Source organism: Taudactylus pleione, unplaced genomic scaffold (genome assembly GCF_031769625.1).
Source record: "Taudactylus pleione unplaced genomic scaffold, aTauple2 ptg000494l, whole genome shotgun sequence".
Classification (NCBI taxonomy): domain Eukaryota; kingdom Metazoa; phylum Chordata; class Amphibia; order Anura; family Myobatrachidae; genus Taudactylus; species Taudactylus pleione.
In genome coordinates, this window is record NW_028284896.1 from 749,470 (window position 1) to 767,710 (window position 18,241).

The 18,241-nt window shown below is 45.9% G+C and overlaps 1 protein-coding gene across 5 annotated transcripts in view; it reads right to left on the reverse strand.

The window, feature by feature from the left end:
• Positions 1 to 18,241, reverse strand: part of PHLDB3 (pleckstrin homology like domain family B member 3) — a 100,616-nt gene that overhangs the window by 47,023 nt on the left and 35,352 nt on the right. For 4 of the 5 annotated variants that reach the window (XM_088449734.1, XM_088449735.1, XM_088449737.1 and 1 more), the window contains exon 3: positions 5,607 to 5,738. The exons of the other annotated variant lie outside the window; for it this stretch is intronic. In XM_088449734.1, the coding sequence (XP_088305860.1) occupies positions 5,607 to 5,738 (132 nt within the window). The remainder of the gene's footprint in view (positions 1 to 5,606; positions 5,739 to 18,241) is intronic. 5 annotated transcript variants of the gene reach the window in all.

Consider the following 18,241-nt stretch of genomic DNA (forward strand, 5'->3'; position numbering starts at 1 on the left):
CCGGATTTCGCTGCACTTTCTTGTGGAGGGAGCAGGCAGGGCAATCGCATCATAGTGACACCACCCACAACTGCGCCTTACCACGATGGTGCACTTGTCCCTTGTCCCTGCCTTCCCGGATCGCCCATAGTGGCAGCCCAAGATCTGTGCAAGGATCAGTGAATTGAGGGATGCATTATAGTGAATAGTTTAGGACAAAAATAGCTGCTGACACTATGGCCCGTATTCAATTTGGAGCGAAAAGCCGTTTTCGTGTGTTTTTAGCGAAAACTTTTCGCCGATGACGTCATTTTCGGCTGTTTTGATTTTACTCCGTATTCGATTTGAAAGACTTTCTGCCTCAATGCAATGTAATAGGCGAAAAATATTTGCCTATGAATAGCAGGCGGAAAAAAGTGTAGAATTGGGGTTTTGGGGTGCAACGTTGGGGGAACCCCCGTGCAGCCTTTAGACAGTCCCGTAAAAGGTAAACTGTGTAAAAAAAAATTTTTTTAAAAACAGTTAAGGACACCCCAAAAAATCACTTTGAATTTGGAGGCGAAAAAAAAAAAGTTGGGGGACAAAGTTAAAAACTAGCGAACGTGACTCTGGGGGGTCCCCAAGTATGCCCCAGGTGATATTTTCATTACAGGGACTTGCCGCAGGTGGATTTTTCACAAATTTTTTAACTTAACTTTAGCAACTTTAAAATATGCTGACCCCCATTTTCAAGTACCCCAAATTTGCTGGGATAAGTTATTTTCTGCAGAAAAACCTCCTGAATACTATTCTGCACCACTTATACAAAATCGCTATTTAGCAGCTATTGAGCCCGTTTAAAAACACAAAATACCTTCAGCAAGCCAAATCGGGGGGTACCATAGGGAACCCCCATGTCAGAGCATCTTTTGGGGGGTGTCAGGCTGATTTCCCCAAAACTGAAAGTACTTTCCGCTTGTTTAAGTTTCGCTGGGTCCTGTTTTCGCATACTTTCAAATTGAATACGGCGATACGCGGGCACGCGCCCAATACTTTTCCACCTGCAAAACACGCGATGTAGACGAAAAGTCCGGGAGGCAACAAAGTATCGCGGCTCGGCTCAAATTGAATACGGGCCTATGTAGTTAATGGCACTTTGAAGGGACAACCTACGCAATGATTTAAGACCATTGTTTGTGTTGGTAATAAACGGTTTGATCATTTCAAATATTTACTATTATTAATCCTACGGGGTTCTTCTATGGAGAGAGAAGCTCAAACTATTTGGATTGTTCTGAAATTCAACTGAATTCGGCACGTCCGAGGGCATCGATCTTTTTCGTGGCATGATCATCATTAAGCCTTGGAGAGAGATAAAGTACCAACCAATCAGCTCCTAACTGTCATTTTTCAAACACAGGGGTCTATTTACTAAGCCTTGGATGCAGATAAAGTGAACGGAGATAAAGTACCAACCAACCAGCTCCTAACTGTCATGTCATAGGCTGTATATGTGTTTGAAAAATGACAGTTAGTAGCTGGTTGGCTGGTACTTTATCTGTTCACTTTATCTCGACCCAAGGCTTAGGAAATAGACCCCACAGCCTGTAAAGGAACAGTTAGGAGCTGACTGGTTGGTACTTTATCTCTCTCCTCTGCAAGGCTTAGTGAATAGACCCCTAAAATTTGCCAAAATATTACCTTTGTCTGTCCAGAAGTTTTGAAACTACAAACCTTAGCATTGCAGACAGCAGATAGGTGACAGATGACAAGGTATGCTGGGACTTGTAGTTACACCGGAAGAGTTAAAGGTAGTCCATGCCTGCTGTAGGACCACCTTAACATCCCTTCATCAGATATATCACACTCTTCAAGTAATTCTTCTCCTCACAGTTAATTGAACTTTCTCCCACCCACCACATCTCAGCCCCCTTTAGTTGATTTTTCTCCCTTCATCAGTTCATTTTGATTTGCTAAATGATAAAAGGACTGACATACAGTGCTGTGTTGGGTCAGAGAGATCTCCCATATTCTGCAGCCCCAAGGCATGGGTGCTTAATGCTATATCTGGCCCTGGAGTGGTCAGCGCACATAGGAACACATTCAACTAAAGGCCATAGAATCAGGGAGGTCTCCAGCAAAACAACAGCCACAAAGGTTCCGATTTGTCTATAGGTCCTGTAACAGTCCCCAGGCTTATTAGTACAGCCGTGTACAAAGGTCTGCAGTTTATACAAGCAGCATTTACCAAAGGAGGCCAGAGGCACAATACATCCAGCGCTCTGTACAAGCAAAATAAACAAATGTCAGTGACTCAAAGGCACAGACGGGGGCCATGATGGCGGGAGAACCTCCCCCCTCCCTGTACCTGCAATTTCCATTAAGCGCGTTTTCAAACACTTCCAGCTTTATTTGACAATCTCTTTCATTAACGACTGGATAATAGGATTTCTATGCTGAAGTATTTCATTTAGTTCTAAATTTAGTACAACTATGCGTTCAATAGTACCAGTCAGGCTAAAGCTGGCTACACTGTAGATGATTTTCTGCACAATTTGCACAATTTCGACGCATCGGAACGATAAATCGTTCAAATTCGTGCAAATGATGCAGTTTCCACGAGCAATGACGATCCGATGCGCGGTCCCACGGGTCGTTAATCGTAGCTTCTGATCTTCCCTACTGCAGGAAATTACTGTCAATCTCTTTAGCGACAGATTGTGAAAATCGCACGATATATCGTTAGGTCGTTGAACACTTTTTGCATGATATCGTTTGCCCAGGACTGCCAGGGAGTTCAAGGGAATCGTTAACGACATTGCATCGATTGAAAGTCGTTTAGTGTGTGGTCAGCTTAAAGCAATTAAATCAGATCTCCGATCAGCTAACAGCACAATTGCGCTATTTGCACTAGCATATTAAATAAACTTTAAAAACTATATTATAAGCAGAATACCTGGTTATTGTGCAATTGTGACCTAATACCATTGTTTCATTTCCCCTGGCATGCTGTGTAAGCAGCAATTGTGTGGGCTGTACCAATATTTAACTCATCAATTCCCTAGGAAGGATGATTAACAAATGGCGCATTCTTGAGGAAGTTGGCCCAGCGCTCTAAATGGCTCCAGCATGTATAAGTGACTCTCTCTATCTCATGTCCCAGTACGACCTGACAATTGCCTCGCAAAGCATGCTGGGAGTTTGTGTTTGAAATCCACAGCGTCCACGTGACACGACACGACACATGACTGATCTTCCAAAACTGCAGTGCCATCCTCTCCCACTGGTTTCGGTTCCTCCCCCTCCCCAGGGTGCGTGGTCTAGAAATACCGGTTTGTCAGGATGCAGGACAGATTCGGTTTGTTATTCAAAGAGGATGACATAGGGAGGGGTCACTAGGAAAGACAGGTGGATCCGAAATCAAACCAAAACCCAGAACAACAAGGGAAGGAGGAGTGCAGAGCAGGGACAGGAGCGTACCATGGGTGGTCACAAAGTACATTACCCGGCAAGGAAGTTGCACATGCTAGTGCTATAGAAGGTGCCTATGACGTAGGTCATTGCATCATCACACCTCCTGCTCACCCTATGATCACTGGTGTGGCAGAGCTTGGTGATGCGCTATTTCATCCCGGCATGCCCCATCAGCCTGGCAGGCAGGGAAGCGCTTTTCAGGGAGAATGCGCCACCTTTCCTGGGAGACTGGGAGGTGTCACCCTAATCTGGATGTTTTATGGACATCCTACAAAAGTATGGTTTTATACAACTCCAGAAAGGGATGGCATAATATAACAAAGCATTATAGTATAGTATAGTACAGTATAGTATAGTATAGTACAGTACAGTACTATACTAGAATAGTATAAATCAGAAACTGCAATGGCTTTGCCCCCCTTTTAGTGCTAATAGCTACATGCTGAACTGTATAATGCCGCGACAGGGAACCTCCTGCACGGGGGACGTATAAGGCCCTCGGAATCATTTGGTCTGGCCCTCGGAGCTCTTTTCTCCTAGCCTCATCTGGCTAGCAGGGTGCTTAGAATGGCACCCTGCAGCCAGAATCTATGCAGCAGTGCCACCTGGAGCGTCCTTAGGACGCTTCAGACGGTCACACCGCTGCCCTTACAGCTCCCCGGAGCATCCTGAGGATACTCCGGGCATTGCTGTATTCACTGGCAATTATGACCCCGTCCCCGTGTGACATCACGCGGAGGGGGCATGGCCTGATCCATGCCCGCAAATAATGTTATATACATCAAAATGGCCCTCGGCAGAAACAAGGTTCCCCACCCCTGGTATAAGGACTGCAGCTTGTATCTATCAGTACACCAATACCTGGTTCTCCCATGCAACTACAAGCACCCGGCTTCCTAATAGCAAGGGTGAAGTGCAGTCTTGGGGGGTAAACTTGCCAATCAGATTCTACTTAACATTTAAATAGCACCTTCTAGAAGATACTAGCTAGAATCTGATTGGTTGCTATGGGCGACATCTCCACTTCTAAAAACTCTCACACTTTTGGTTGAGATGTACTAATCCTTGGAGAGAGACAAAGTGGAAAGAGATAAAGCTCCTAACTGTCACGTTACAGGCTGTGATTGAAAAAATGACATTTAGGAGCTGATTGTTTGGGACTTTATCTCTCTCCACTTTATCACTCTCCAAAACTTAGTGCATCTCCCCCATGTGAGACCACAGCACACGGCATTCACAAGTATCCATTTGGGGAACCTCAATATTTTTATAAAGATCTCTGAATTATATTTGTACAATCGCTGCCTAGTGATGTAATCACTCCAGTATATAACAGGAACACCTGTGCGTTATAAGGAACCACATACACACATAAATGTACACTGCCAGTGATAAGGCTATCTGACTCCCCTACATATAGTAAAATTACAGGGAAAAGAGACTTTCACATCTATAGTGTCTCTGTAAGAGGTCATATGCTACCATACACATGTACAGGTCCATACCCACAATTCCTAGCAGCAGCGTTCTGTGCGCTTTGGGAGCGGATTAGCAGACAAGACAGTAAAAGGTTGACAGTGTCTACATAGACACCAGATGTTAGACAGTCAATAGGTCGACTGGGACAAAAGATCGACAGGGACAAAATGCCGACACACTAAAGGTTGGCATGTAAGAAGGTCGACAGGTAAAAATGGTCGACAGTGTCAAAAGGTCGCCACAAAAATGGTCTATGTTTTTTTTTTTTGGTTTTCTAGCCCTAATTTTCACCCTAACCCTCCCTCCTGGTGCATAACCCCTAATCGTCGGGGTAAGTGCCTAACTGTAATTACAAAAAATATATATGTGTCGACCATTTTTGTGTTGACCTTTTGACCATGTCAACCATTTGTACACATCGACCTTCTTACATGTCGACATTTAGTGTGTCGACTTATTGACTGTCTAACATCTGGAGTTTATCTAGACAATGTCGACCTTTTTACTGTCTATAGTCCGGAATCTGCGCAGTTTGGAGGATTTGTTGGGATACTGTGTGTTCCTGGCTGGCTTATATTATATATATATATATTTATATATTAATATATATATATATACATATATATATATATATTATTTGTGACTAGAGCGAGAGAAGAGCATGAGGGGCACCATACCCAGATGAAGCAGGTTACCTCTATTTTCAGCTCTCGCCTCTGCAGCTGCAGTTCTCGGATCTCCTGCTCCAGCTGGGAGATTCTGTTCATCACTTTCACCTGCTCGGCCTCCAGCCGCCTCTGAAACGGATTGCCGGCCGCCTCCTCATGCTGGGGGAGAACAGAGAGAAGCTGATGTACAATAATCCCATTTATGCCGCCATTTCTCTTAGCCCTAACTCTATTTTATAAAACCTACAACGCAATGGTGTGAGGTGCTGGTTAAATAAAGATTACTGCACCAGTAATATAGTCATTTATAATACACAGAATATATATTGAGTTTTTGCTCGCTTTGTGCGTTTGTACTGCTTTTCATGGGTAATATGGTGCAATGTGAGGAGAAAATTATAGCCCGCTGTGTTAGTAGTACTATGGATTGTGTAATATTAATAACACAGTGGGTCCTGTTCTTCTGAATACAGTTGTTTCTTGTTATTACCTGGAAAGTTGCAGGAAGAGGCTGCAGAATAGGGAATGTCTGGTGACATATGCAGGTAACCCTAAAAGACAAGATGGCCTCCTAGACCGGACCTCACAACAATAGACCAGAACGCTATAAGTGACATCATTAGAAGTGCGATTGGCCAGATTTCTACTGTGGTTGTTTTGGGGCCAGTGCTTGGAAGATGGTTGCTGTACTTAGGTCAGCGGTATATGTATGTATATGGCCAAACTGAGCACTTATCAGTGTTCCGGGCAGTACTGTCCCATGTTCAGCCGAAGAGCAATGATAGAGAACAAGACTTCCATAAAATCCATTAATAGGAACAATAGTGGTGAATCGGGAAGTTGTGTGGTAGAACTACAATGGACATACTGTATAGGACCAGCTACTGCGCCTAGTCTGTCAGGCAGAGCCTGGGGATCCAGTAAATGAACCGGTCACAGAGTGGAGGAATACAGGCAGGTGTTCTGACTGGTGCCACCCGAGTAACACCAAATACAAGAAAACCAAAAAAAAAGATGGGTGTAGGAGTCTAGGAGAACAAGGGACTTTCCAAAAAGTCCCCAGCGGGTTAAAGAGATAAGTTTGTTGGCGATTCTCCAGCGTTGGATAAACACACACAGAGTGGAGGAAGCCATGTGGAGGGCTGGACTATCCCAGACATACTGTACACGCTGTAATGTAATCTGGCACACTCTCATGCTGTGTAATAACAGCCAGGGCTTCATACATAAAATGCTTCATACCAATAAGTTGTTCTGACAGGCTGGACAGCGAGAGCCATAAAAACCTCCGAGTGTGCCCCCCTATATCACTGTCACTTGTGGCTGCTGATTCTCTGCTGTCAGGTTGGGCTGTGAGTCACTGAGACTGACGTCAGCAGGGACTGATAATAAATCTCAGATAGGACAGGAGTCACAGGACTGTCTCCCACTGTCACTTCCCACTAGAACACAGACTGTGTACAGAGATCCTGTTGTACGATTATCTCCATCTGCACCACAAGATATCGCCAACGTTCTGCCTTACAGTAAAAAACAAGTCTTCACCTGTATGTATTTACGGGATCATGAACTTATTGCCACCTCCAGACAACTTAGTTCTATTGATGCGATTACTGCCTGTCTTCCTATATTCTTTTCCGGCCATGTCCTTATGAGTGTGGTATGACTGGTCAGCATTCAAAAAGTCGACAGGCTCCGAAGGCTTTAAGTCAGAATGTTGATATAGATGTTATGTCGACAACCAAAATGGCAACATACAATCAGGTCAACATGGTTAAAATGCTGACGTGTATTTTTTCTTCCTTATTTTAGCCTAACCCTAAAGATCAGCTAAAAAAATAAAAAAAATAAAAACCATGTCGACATGTTCAATTCTGAACATATCGACATATTAACCATATCACCCTAATTGTATGTCACAATATTGGTTGTCGACCTAACATCGACATTCTGATGGACAACATTCTGAATGTCGACTCCCTGACCAGATATCGTCTTAAAGGTGGGTACACACTAGACGATATGTCGTCCGATCCAGTGGATTGCAGCGACATATTTCGGGTACATCGTCTAGTATGTACCCATGATATAAAAGAGAGAATACTAGCGCACTGAAACACTGGGGACTGTCCAAGTTAAGTGAGCTGCAGTTTAGGGTACCTGACTCGAACCCTGAACATATAAACACAAATGAAGAATAAACTGCGCTCAACTAGACGTGGTTATAGAACGTGGAGGGTGTTTATATATAGATATAGATACTATGGGTCAGTATCTAGACAAAATGACACTACACATATTAATCATCTCTGTATTAATGGAATAGTTCAGTGACCAAAGATTGTAGGAAAAACCTACCATAATAAACTGATACTGACCTGTTGGACTACTAAAAAATCACTGAGTATGCTGGTACATGGATAAATAATTTAATGGAAAATGAAAAATAAAAATAAAACAGAAGTAAACTCAAATATAATTGGATATATCAACATATAGGTTCAATAAGTATGAAACACACAGTATAAATAGTACATAGGAATTAAATAGTAAAAGTTCCCAATCCTCTGATTGGCGTGAATAAAGATCAATTATGTAGGGGAGATCAGTTACAGGATCTGCTGATCATGAATGGAAAAGACCCCCGGTACGTCAATAACTGTATATATCAATTTCTGGAATAGATCACAAGGAGAATTGTCCTGGTGGGTGATTGAAAGGAGAATGTAGGGGAAAAATCCGGTATGTGGAACGGTGATGGTACCAGCGGCGTCCCGCTGATACTTGATGTTAAGTCCTGGTGTTATGTACAGAGATGCCCGGGGTAGACTTCTTTGAGGAGGGAGTACGGACTAACCGGCAAGTAAGGGGTGTATCTCGACCAGTAGGCACTCCTATGGCGACTGTCGGCGGAACGTCTGGTCCCAGGCGTTCGCCAGCACCGCTACACGGAGTGACCACTATGTTGGTGGGGAGGGATATTATGGCTCGAGCTTTTGGAGCCGGTGACCATATATCCCCTCCGCACTTGGAGACTTACCTTCCTGTCTCTCGCCGTTGTCCGCTCCTTCCTCCGGCCGGTGCTTGCTTGCAGTCTCGCGTCCTTCTCCTCGTGTGGCAACGATGGCTGGGGTGCGCGCGTATACAATCTTCTCCTCCGTCTCCTTACTTCCGGAGGAGCTCCTTGAAAAAGGCCTGAATAGGCAGAAACGCGTTGGAGACATTGAGACATTGTGATTCTGTAATTTTCATTGGAGATCTGTTACACAAGACTGCTTACATTGAGACCCACTAAGTCGCGGCTTGATAATCATCACGTGACCACAACCCGGAAGTAAGGAGACGGAGGAGAAGATTGTATACGCATGCACCCCAGCCATCGTTGCCACGCGAGGAGAAGGACACAAGACTGCAAGCAAGCACCGGCCGAAGGAAGGAGCGGATAACGGCGAGAGACAGGAAGGTAAGTCTCCAAGTGCGGAGGGGATATATGGACACCGGCTCCAAAAGCTCGAGCCATAATATCCCTCCCCACCAACATAGTGGTCACTCCGTGTAGCGGTGCTGGCGAACGCCTGGGACCAGACGTTCTGCCGACAGTCGCCGTAGGAGTGCCTACTGGTACGAGATACACCCCTTACTTGCCGGTTAGTCCGTACTCCCTCCTCAAAGAAGTCTACCCCGGGCATCTCTGTACATAACACCAGGACTTAACATCAAGTATCAGCGGGACGCCGCTGGTACCATCACCGTTCCACATACCGGATTTTTCCCCTACATTCTCCTTTCAATCACCCACCAGGACAATTCTCCTTGTGATCTATTCCAGAAAAAGATATATACAGTTATTGACGTACCGGGGGTCTTTTCCATTCATGATCAGCAGATCCTGTAACTGATCTCCCCTACATAATTGATCTTTATTCACGTCAATCAGAGGATTGGGAACTTTTACTATTTAATTCCTATGTACTATTTAAACTGTGTGTTTCATACTTATTGAACCTATATGTTGATATATCCAATTATATTTGAGTTTACTTCTGTTTTATTTTTATTTTTCATTTTCCATTAAATTATTTATCCATGTACCAGCATACTCAGTGATTTTTTAGTAGTCCAACAGGTCAGTATCAGTTTATTATGGTAGGTTTTTCCTACAATTTTTGGTCACTGAACTATTCCATTAATACAGAGATGATTAATATGTGTAGTGTCATTTTGTCTAGATACTGACCCATAGTATCTATATCTATATATAAACACCCTCCACGTTCTATAACCACGTCTAGTTGAGCGCAGTTTATTCTTCATTTGTGTACCCATGATATGCCCGCTACAGCGGATCGTTAGCAACATCGCCCGTCGGCCCTACTGCAGGCCCGACAGGAGATGCCGCAAATGAGATCATGCTTCAGAACGCAGTATGACACTTCCCTCTTCCCCGTCAGACCTAATATATGTGTATGCACTTATCGCATGACGGGTCCCGTCGCCCACGATATAACACTGGGTACACATAGACTGATGTGTACCCAACCTTACACCTTATTTTGTATGTCTCCGGGTAGGACACATCGCTGGTCTCTGGGTACAAATATCCAAAGCAAAACATAGATTTGTGCATTTATTCAATGGCAACAAAACAAAGAACTGTGACTGATGATATGAAGGCGTGGGTGAAAAGCACTGTGGGAAGCCAGTACGATAAAGCAACGTGTTTAGTAATAGAGGGCACCTAAATGCTTAAAATAAAGAGTCTGATAACGTAAAAAGCCTTCAAGACTAAAATGCGGCCCCTACTTTGTGTGTCACTTTCTGTTTTATGTTGTGTGCTGTTTATTTGTATGAAGAACCCCTCTATGTACATAGCTACTTAGTATGTTGACTCTTTATAAATAAAAGATGAGATTAATAAACATAGAATGCTGGATGTAACAACCTAAAATACACATCAGAATGCAACATACAAATACAGACTGCTGTAGTCACTCATTTGGCCAATAAAATCCCTTCTGATGACATGGCGTCATTACTATAGTAAAATAACCCGTATAAATAAGATTTCCATGTACGTAAACGTTTTATAGCATAATCAGTGCAGCGTACAACCCAGAAATCCTAACGATTATCCTCAAAGGACAAAAATGTTTTGCAAAATGTAACATCAGAGTGTAATGAGTATTAGCAGAGCTTGCGGAACGCTGGGCGTCTATTATGGGTTTGCTTGGTATCCTGATCTATGAGTAATATCGGTAAACTAAGGGCCTGATTCATTACCGATCGCAATTCTAATAGTGATTACGCGCACGCAGTCTCACTGCGATAGTATGCTAATCCATTGTGATCGCTAGGTCGTCGCAGCACTACATAAGGGCGCCCACTTTACCTTACACACATCCGTAATGTTTAACAAGACTGCGAAACCATCGGTACAATCGAGTACCATCGCAGCCTCACACACACGTGCATAAGGTCTGACATCACTTGGAGATTGCGAAGTTCATTGTACGCTATCAGGCCTCAGGCTGGGTAGGGCATCACAGTGGATAATTTATGCGTGCCCAAACGCACTCACACGCCAGCGTTTTGCCGACCACCCCTCCCCCCTGTCACCTCCCACAAACGGCACTTCCTGCCAGCTACTCTGCGATGGGTCTGCGTAGTCGCTGCGATCGCGGTCCCGATTGCAGTGGCCGGTTAGCGCACTGTGATGCATACACAGTACGCAAAAATCGGCCAATTGCGTGCATATTAGCAGTTGCAATCCTGGCTGAATCAGGCTCACAGTCCTTGACATACCGTAAAGTCTTGAGGGATGGGCTCTCTCTGTATCGATACGACCTTGAGCAGATGGCTTTGCTTATGGTGTTGGGGAAGTGGGGGACTGGATGCATGGTGAGGATCTGGCTTTGTAGTTTATCAAACCGTTTTTTGCTAACGCATTTGCAAAGTAGATGAGATCCAGAGCATTGTGAATAATATGCAGATGGAGCAGATTATAGTGTAGCATTTGGCCTGCATCCTTCATAACAGTTTGACAGATCCGGATCTCACCTCTTCTGTTATGCTGGTTGTAGTCTGTGAGCTGTAACACCCTCTAGAATGCAAATTCATTGAGCCCCAAAACGTATAAAATAAACGCTGCACCCAGATCTTTGGACCACAGCCTGTGGTTTAATGTAGCTTTGCCAAGCATGTGCCTTTCCTAGAGCTACAATATAGGTAGGGGTATTCAACATGCGGCCCTGGGGAACCATACATCGCAGCATGCCCTGCCAGAGTTTTAACATGCCCGAATAGCAGAACTGCGGCAGGGCATTCTGGAATGTATAGTTCCACAGCAACTGGAGGACCTCTGGTCAAGGGCTTCCAAGCCTGTGAAATTGATGCATTAGCACCAGCTATACGCAATTTTGTCGACATCCCTCAAATTCCGCTAAAACAAATGGCCTCAATCCTACTGTCACCCCACAACTGCCGCAGAAGCTCAGCCCAAAGGCTCGCAATTGTTCCGAGGAGCCCTTAACTCATTCATCGATAACACAAATTTGTGCCTTATAGTCTGTCCTGGGAAAGCCTGCTTAATAGTAAATACATCAGAGAGCAACCAATAGACTCACCCGTATCTAGAGAATAATCCACAATCCGCAGAAGAGATTTTGAACCTATGCCTTGTGCAATGTTAATGCTTTGTGCTCGCTAGTGGCACAAGCAGCACAAGTGGTGTAATGTAATACAAGCTATGATATTTCCAGTAGTTTACGAGCCGTCAAACAAGCAATTATAGGCAACATCCTGTCTCTCGTGCCTCTGGCAGACCCCGGTTCTAAGATCTCAAATTTTAAAGAGACACTGAAAGATTACAAGTGTCGGCAGTACAGTTAAAATTATTATTATTTTTTTTAAATATGCCGAATCTGGACATATAATAATTGACAGACGTGCAGATTTGCATTTATTTTAAGTTAGAGGTTTACTTTATCATTAATAAGAGTTAAACGGCTTTAGGTTGTTTGACAACTACTCATTTTTATTTGCTGTGTATATAAATCAATGAAAAAAAAAAAATTTTTTTGTTAAAGTGTTAAATCGCCAATAAAAAAGAAAATGTGAAAAGTACCATCGGTCATCGCCCTGGGTCACATATAAACATTTACACGTCTGTATGTTAGTTTTTGGATTTTATCACAACTAATTATATTTCGGATCAGGCCGTGCCTTAGGAAGACGCTCACTGCTACTTACACTACACTTCCCATCTGTAAGGACGCAACACAGACCTTTCCAAAGTCTAAATATTGCTGATCATATGATAACAGCGGTTTGCGATGACTGTCAAGGTCAAACGTCTCCAGGAATAAACAAGGTTGTGGTTTGGGAAGGTTTAATCATATATTTGTGACTATAACACTATGTATATTAAGACTTTTATATTTACGTTTATTTAGGTTTCTTTATAAGGGGTCACCCATGGGGCTCATGCAGAGATTGCCGGGTGTAGGAAAAAACTGCATTTACAGATGTATCCTCATACATCTATCCTCCATGTGCTACAAGTCACGCCACACATAACGCAAGAGCCTCGGTAGCGCCGAGCTTCTTCCGTGCGACTTTTTACCTTCAAATGCGTCTTATTCACACAGGGATGTGAATAGGACGCGCAAGCAACTTCTGCTGATTAAAATGATATGCAGCATGCCTATGTGCTCTGTGCGTCTGCGGCTGTGTATCTGCGTGTGAAATGCTAAGTTGCAGTGTCAGCGGCTGTAACACTCTAACGTAGCGTTTCGCATGCAGATACACAGCCACAGAACATAGGCATGCTGCATATCATTTTAATCAGCAGAAGTTGCTTGCGTGTCCCATTCACATCCCTGTGTGAATAAGTCGTATTTGAAGGTAAAAAGTAGCACAAAAAGACGCTCAGCACTACCCAGTCACGCCACGGCATGGCGCGATTACAAGGGCTGTTAAACACGCAAGGAGGCTAGATGTATGAGGACCCATCTGTACATTAATGCGTAGAATCGGACACACCTCAAGATTCTTCCTGCTAAGAAGACAGTAACTATTGTGCCAGGCGTACAAGTGTGTATACTTACGCCAAGGGGTATCTTAGAGATGCGGCTTGACAATCTTAGCAGTAAATGCTAGAGGCGCATTGCATTATTCATGTACTATATCGTCGTGCCATACACACAAGAGACAATAGTGTATTGACAGCTATTAATAAATGCAAGAGTGGTATATTCAATATAAAATGCCATTAAATAGAAACACCCCCACATCTGCTCTGTTCAAAAATCAGCAGACATTGATTGCAGTAGTCCAAAGGAAAATGGCGATTAAGTAAGGCAAATAGATAGGCACTACTTTATGTAATATAGCAGCCACATTAAGGATATAAGGATGGAGTAAAAAACAACAGCAGGCAGTCAGCACCAGCTGGGCAGTGCCGAGTCTGGTGTCACCATCATCACCATGACATACAGGTACACTAATCAGCACCAGCTGGGCAGTGCCGAGTCTGGTGTCGCCATCATCACCATGACATACAGGTACACTAATCAGCACCAGCTGGGCAGTGCCGAGTCTGGTGTCACCATCATCACCATGACATACAGGTACACTAATCAGCACCAGCTGGGCAGTGCCGAGTCTGGTGTCACCATCATCACCATGACATACAGGTACACTAATCAGCACCAGCTGGGCAGTGCCGAGTCTGGTGTCGCCATCATCACCATGACATACAGGTACACTAATCAGCACCAGCTGGGCAGTGCCGAGTCTGGTGTCACCATCATCACCATGACATACAGGTACACTAATCAGCACCAGCTAGGCAGTGCCGAGTCTGGTGTCGCCATCATCACCATGACATACAGGTACACTAATCAGCACCAGCTGGGCATTGCTGCATCTGGTGTCACCATCATCACCATGACATACAGGTACACTAATCAGCACCAGCTGGGCAGTGCCGAGTCTGGTGTCACCATCATCACCTTAACATACAGGTACACTAATCAGCACCAGCTAGGCAGTGCCGAGTCTGGTGTCGCCATCATCACCATGACATACAGGTACACTGATCAGAACCAGCTGGGCAGTGCCGAGTCTGGTGTCACCATCATCACCATGACATACAGGTACACTAATCAGCACCAGCTGGGCAGTGCCGAGTCTGGTGTCACCATCATCACCATGACATACAGGTACACTAATCAGCACCAGCTAGGCAGTGCCGAGTCTGGTGTCGCCATCATCACCATGACATACAGGTACACCAATCAGCACCAGCTGGGCAGTGCCGAGTCTGGTGTCACCATCATCACCATGACATACAGGTACACTAATCAGCACCAGCTGGGCAGTGCCGAGTCTGGTGTCACCATCATCACCATGACATACAGGTACACTAATCAGCACCAGCTGGGCAGTGCCGAGTCTGGTGTCGCCATCATCACCATGACATACAGGTACACTAATCAGCACCAGCTAGGCAGTGCCGAGTCTGGTGTCGCCATCATCACCATGACATACAGGTACACTAATCAGAACCAGCTGGGCAGTGCCGTGTCTGGTGTCGCCATCATCACCATGACATACAGGTACACTGATCAGAACCAGCTGGGTAGTGCCGAGTCTGGTGTCGCCATCATCACCATGACATACAGGTACACTAATCAGCACCAGCTGGGCAGTGCCGAGTCTGGTGTCGCCATCATCACCATGACATACAGGTACACTAATCAGAACCAGCTGGGCAGTGCCGAGTCTGGTGTCGCCATCATCACCATGATATACAGGTACACTGATCAGAACCAGCTGGGCAGTGCCGAGTCTGGTGTCACCATCATCACCATGACATACAGGTACACCAATCAGCACCAGCTGGGCAGTGCAGAGTCTGGTGTCACCATCATCACCATGACATACAGGTACACTAATCAGCACCAGCTGGCAGTGCCGAGTCTGGTGTCACCATCATCACCATGACATACAGGTACACCAATCAGCACCAGCTGGGCAGTGCCGAGTCTGGTGTCACCATCATCACCGTGACATACAGGTACACTAATCAGCACCAGCTGGGCAGTGCCGAGTCTGGTGTCACCATCATCACCATGACATACAGGTACACTAATCAGCACCAGCTGGGCAGTGCCGAGTCTGGTGTGACCATCATCACCTTAACATACAGGTACACTAATCTGCACCAGCTGGGCAGTGCCGAGTCTGGTGTCACCATCATCACCATGACATACAGGTACACTAATCAGCACCAGCTGGGCAGTGCCAAGTCTGGTGTCACCATCATCACCGTGACATACAGGTACACTAATCAGCACCAGCTGGGCAGTGCCGAGTCTGGTGTCACCATCATCACCATGACATACAGGTACACTAATCAGCACCAGCTAGGCAGTGCCGAGTCTGGTGTCGCCATCATCACCGTGACATACAGGTACACTGATCAGAACCAGCTGGGCAGTGCCGAGTCTGGTGTCACCATCATCACCATGACATACAGGTACACTAATCAGCACCAGCTGGGCAGTGCCGAGTCTGGTGTCACCATCATCACCATGACATACAGGTACACTAATCAGCACCAGCTGGGCAGTGCCGAGTCTGGTGTCACCATCATCACCATGACATACAGGTACACTAATCAGCACCAGCTAGGCAGTGCCGAGTCTGGTGTCGCCATCATCACCATGACATACAGGTACACTGATCAGAACCAGCTGGGCAGTGCCGAGTCTGGTGTCACCATCATCACCATGACATACAGGTACACTAATCAGCACCAGCTAGGCAGTGCCGAGTCTGGTGTCGCCATCATCACCATGACATACAGGTACACTAATCAGCACCAGCTGGGCAGTGCCGAGTCTGGTGTCACCATCATCACCATGACATACAGGTACACCAATCAGCACCAGCTGGGCAGTGCCGAGTCTGGTGTCACCATCATCACCATGACATACAGGTACACTAATCAGCACCAGCTGGGCAGTGCCGAGTCTGGTGTCACCATCATCACCATGACATACAGGTACACTAATCAGCACCAGCTGGGCAGTGCCGAGTCTGGTGTCGCCATCATCACCATGACATACAGGTACACTAATCAGCACCAGCTGGGCAGTGCCGAGTCTGGTGTCACCATCATCACCATGACATACAGGTACACCAATCAGCACCAGCTGGGCAGTGCCGAGTCTGGTGTCGCCATCATCACCATGACATACAGGTACACTAATCAGCACCAGCTGGGCAGTGCCGAGTCTGGTGTCACCATCATCACCATGACATACAGGTACACTAATCAGCACCAGCTGGGCAGTGCCGAGTCTGGTGTCACCATCATCACCATGACATACAGGTACACTAATCAGCACCAGCTGGGCAGTGCCGAGTCTGGTGTCACCATCATCACCATGACATACAGGTACACTAATCAGCACCAGCTAGGCAGTGCCGAGTCTGGTGTCGCCATCATCACCATGACATACAGGTACACTGATCAGAACCAGCTGGGCAGTGCCGAGTCTGGTGTCACCATCATCACCATGACATACAGGTACACTAATCAGCACCAGCTAGGCAGTGCCGAGTCTGGTGTCGCCATCATCACCATGACATACAGGTACACTAATCAGCACCAGCTGGGCAGTGCCGAGTCTGGTGTCACCATCATCACCATGACATACAGGTACACCAATCAGCACCAGCTGGGCAGTGCCGAGTCTGGTGTCACCATCATCACCATGACATACAGGTACACTAATCAGCACCAGCTGGGCAGTGCCGAGTCTGGTGTCACCATCATCACCATGACATACAGGTACACTAATCAGCACCAGCTGGGCAGTGCCGAGTCTGGTGTCGCCATCATCACCATGACATACAGGTACACTAATCAGCACCAGCTGGGCAGTGCCGAGTCTGGTGTCACCATCATCACCATGACATACAGGTACACCAATCAGCACCAGCTGGGCAGTGCCGAGTCTGGTGTCGCCATCATCACCATGACATACAGGTACACTAATCAGCACCAGCTGGGCAGTGCCGAGTCTGGTGTCACCATCATCACCATGACATACAGGTACACTAATCAGCACCAGCTAGGCAGTGCCGAGTCTGGTGTCGCCATCATCACCATGACATACAGGTACACTAATCAGAACCAGCTGGGCAGTGCCGAGTCTGGTGTCGCCATCATCACCATGACATACAGGTACACTAATCAGAACCAGCTGGGCAGTGCCGAGTCTGGTGTCGCCATCATCACCATGACATACAGGTACACTGATCAGAACCAGCTGGGCAGTGCCGAGTCTGGTGTCACCATCATCACCGTGACATACAGGTACACTAATCAGCACCAGCTGGGCAGTGCTGAGTCTGGTGTCACCATCATCACCATGACATACAGGTACACTAATCAGCACCAGCTGGGCCGTGCCGAGTCTGGTGTCACCATCATCACCATGACATACAGGTACACCAATCTGCACCAGCTGGGAAGTGCCGAGTCTGGTGTCACCATCATCACCATGACATACAGGTACACTAATCAGCACCAGCTGGGCAGTGCCGAGTCTGGTGTCACCATCATCACCATGACATACAGGTACACCAAT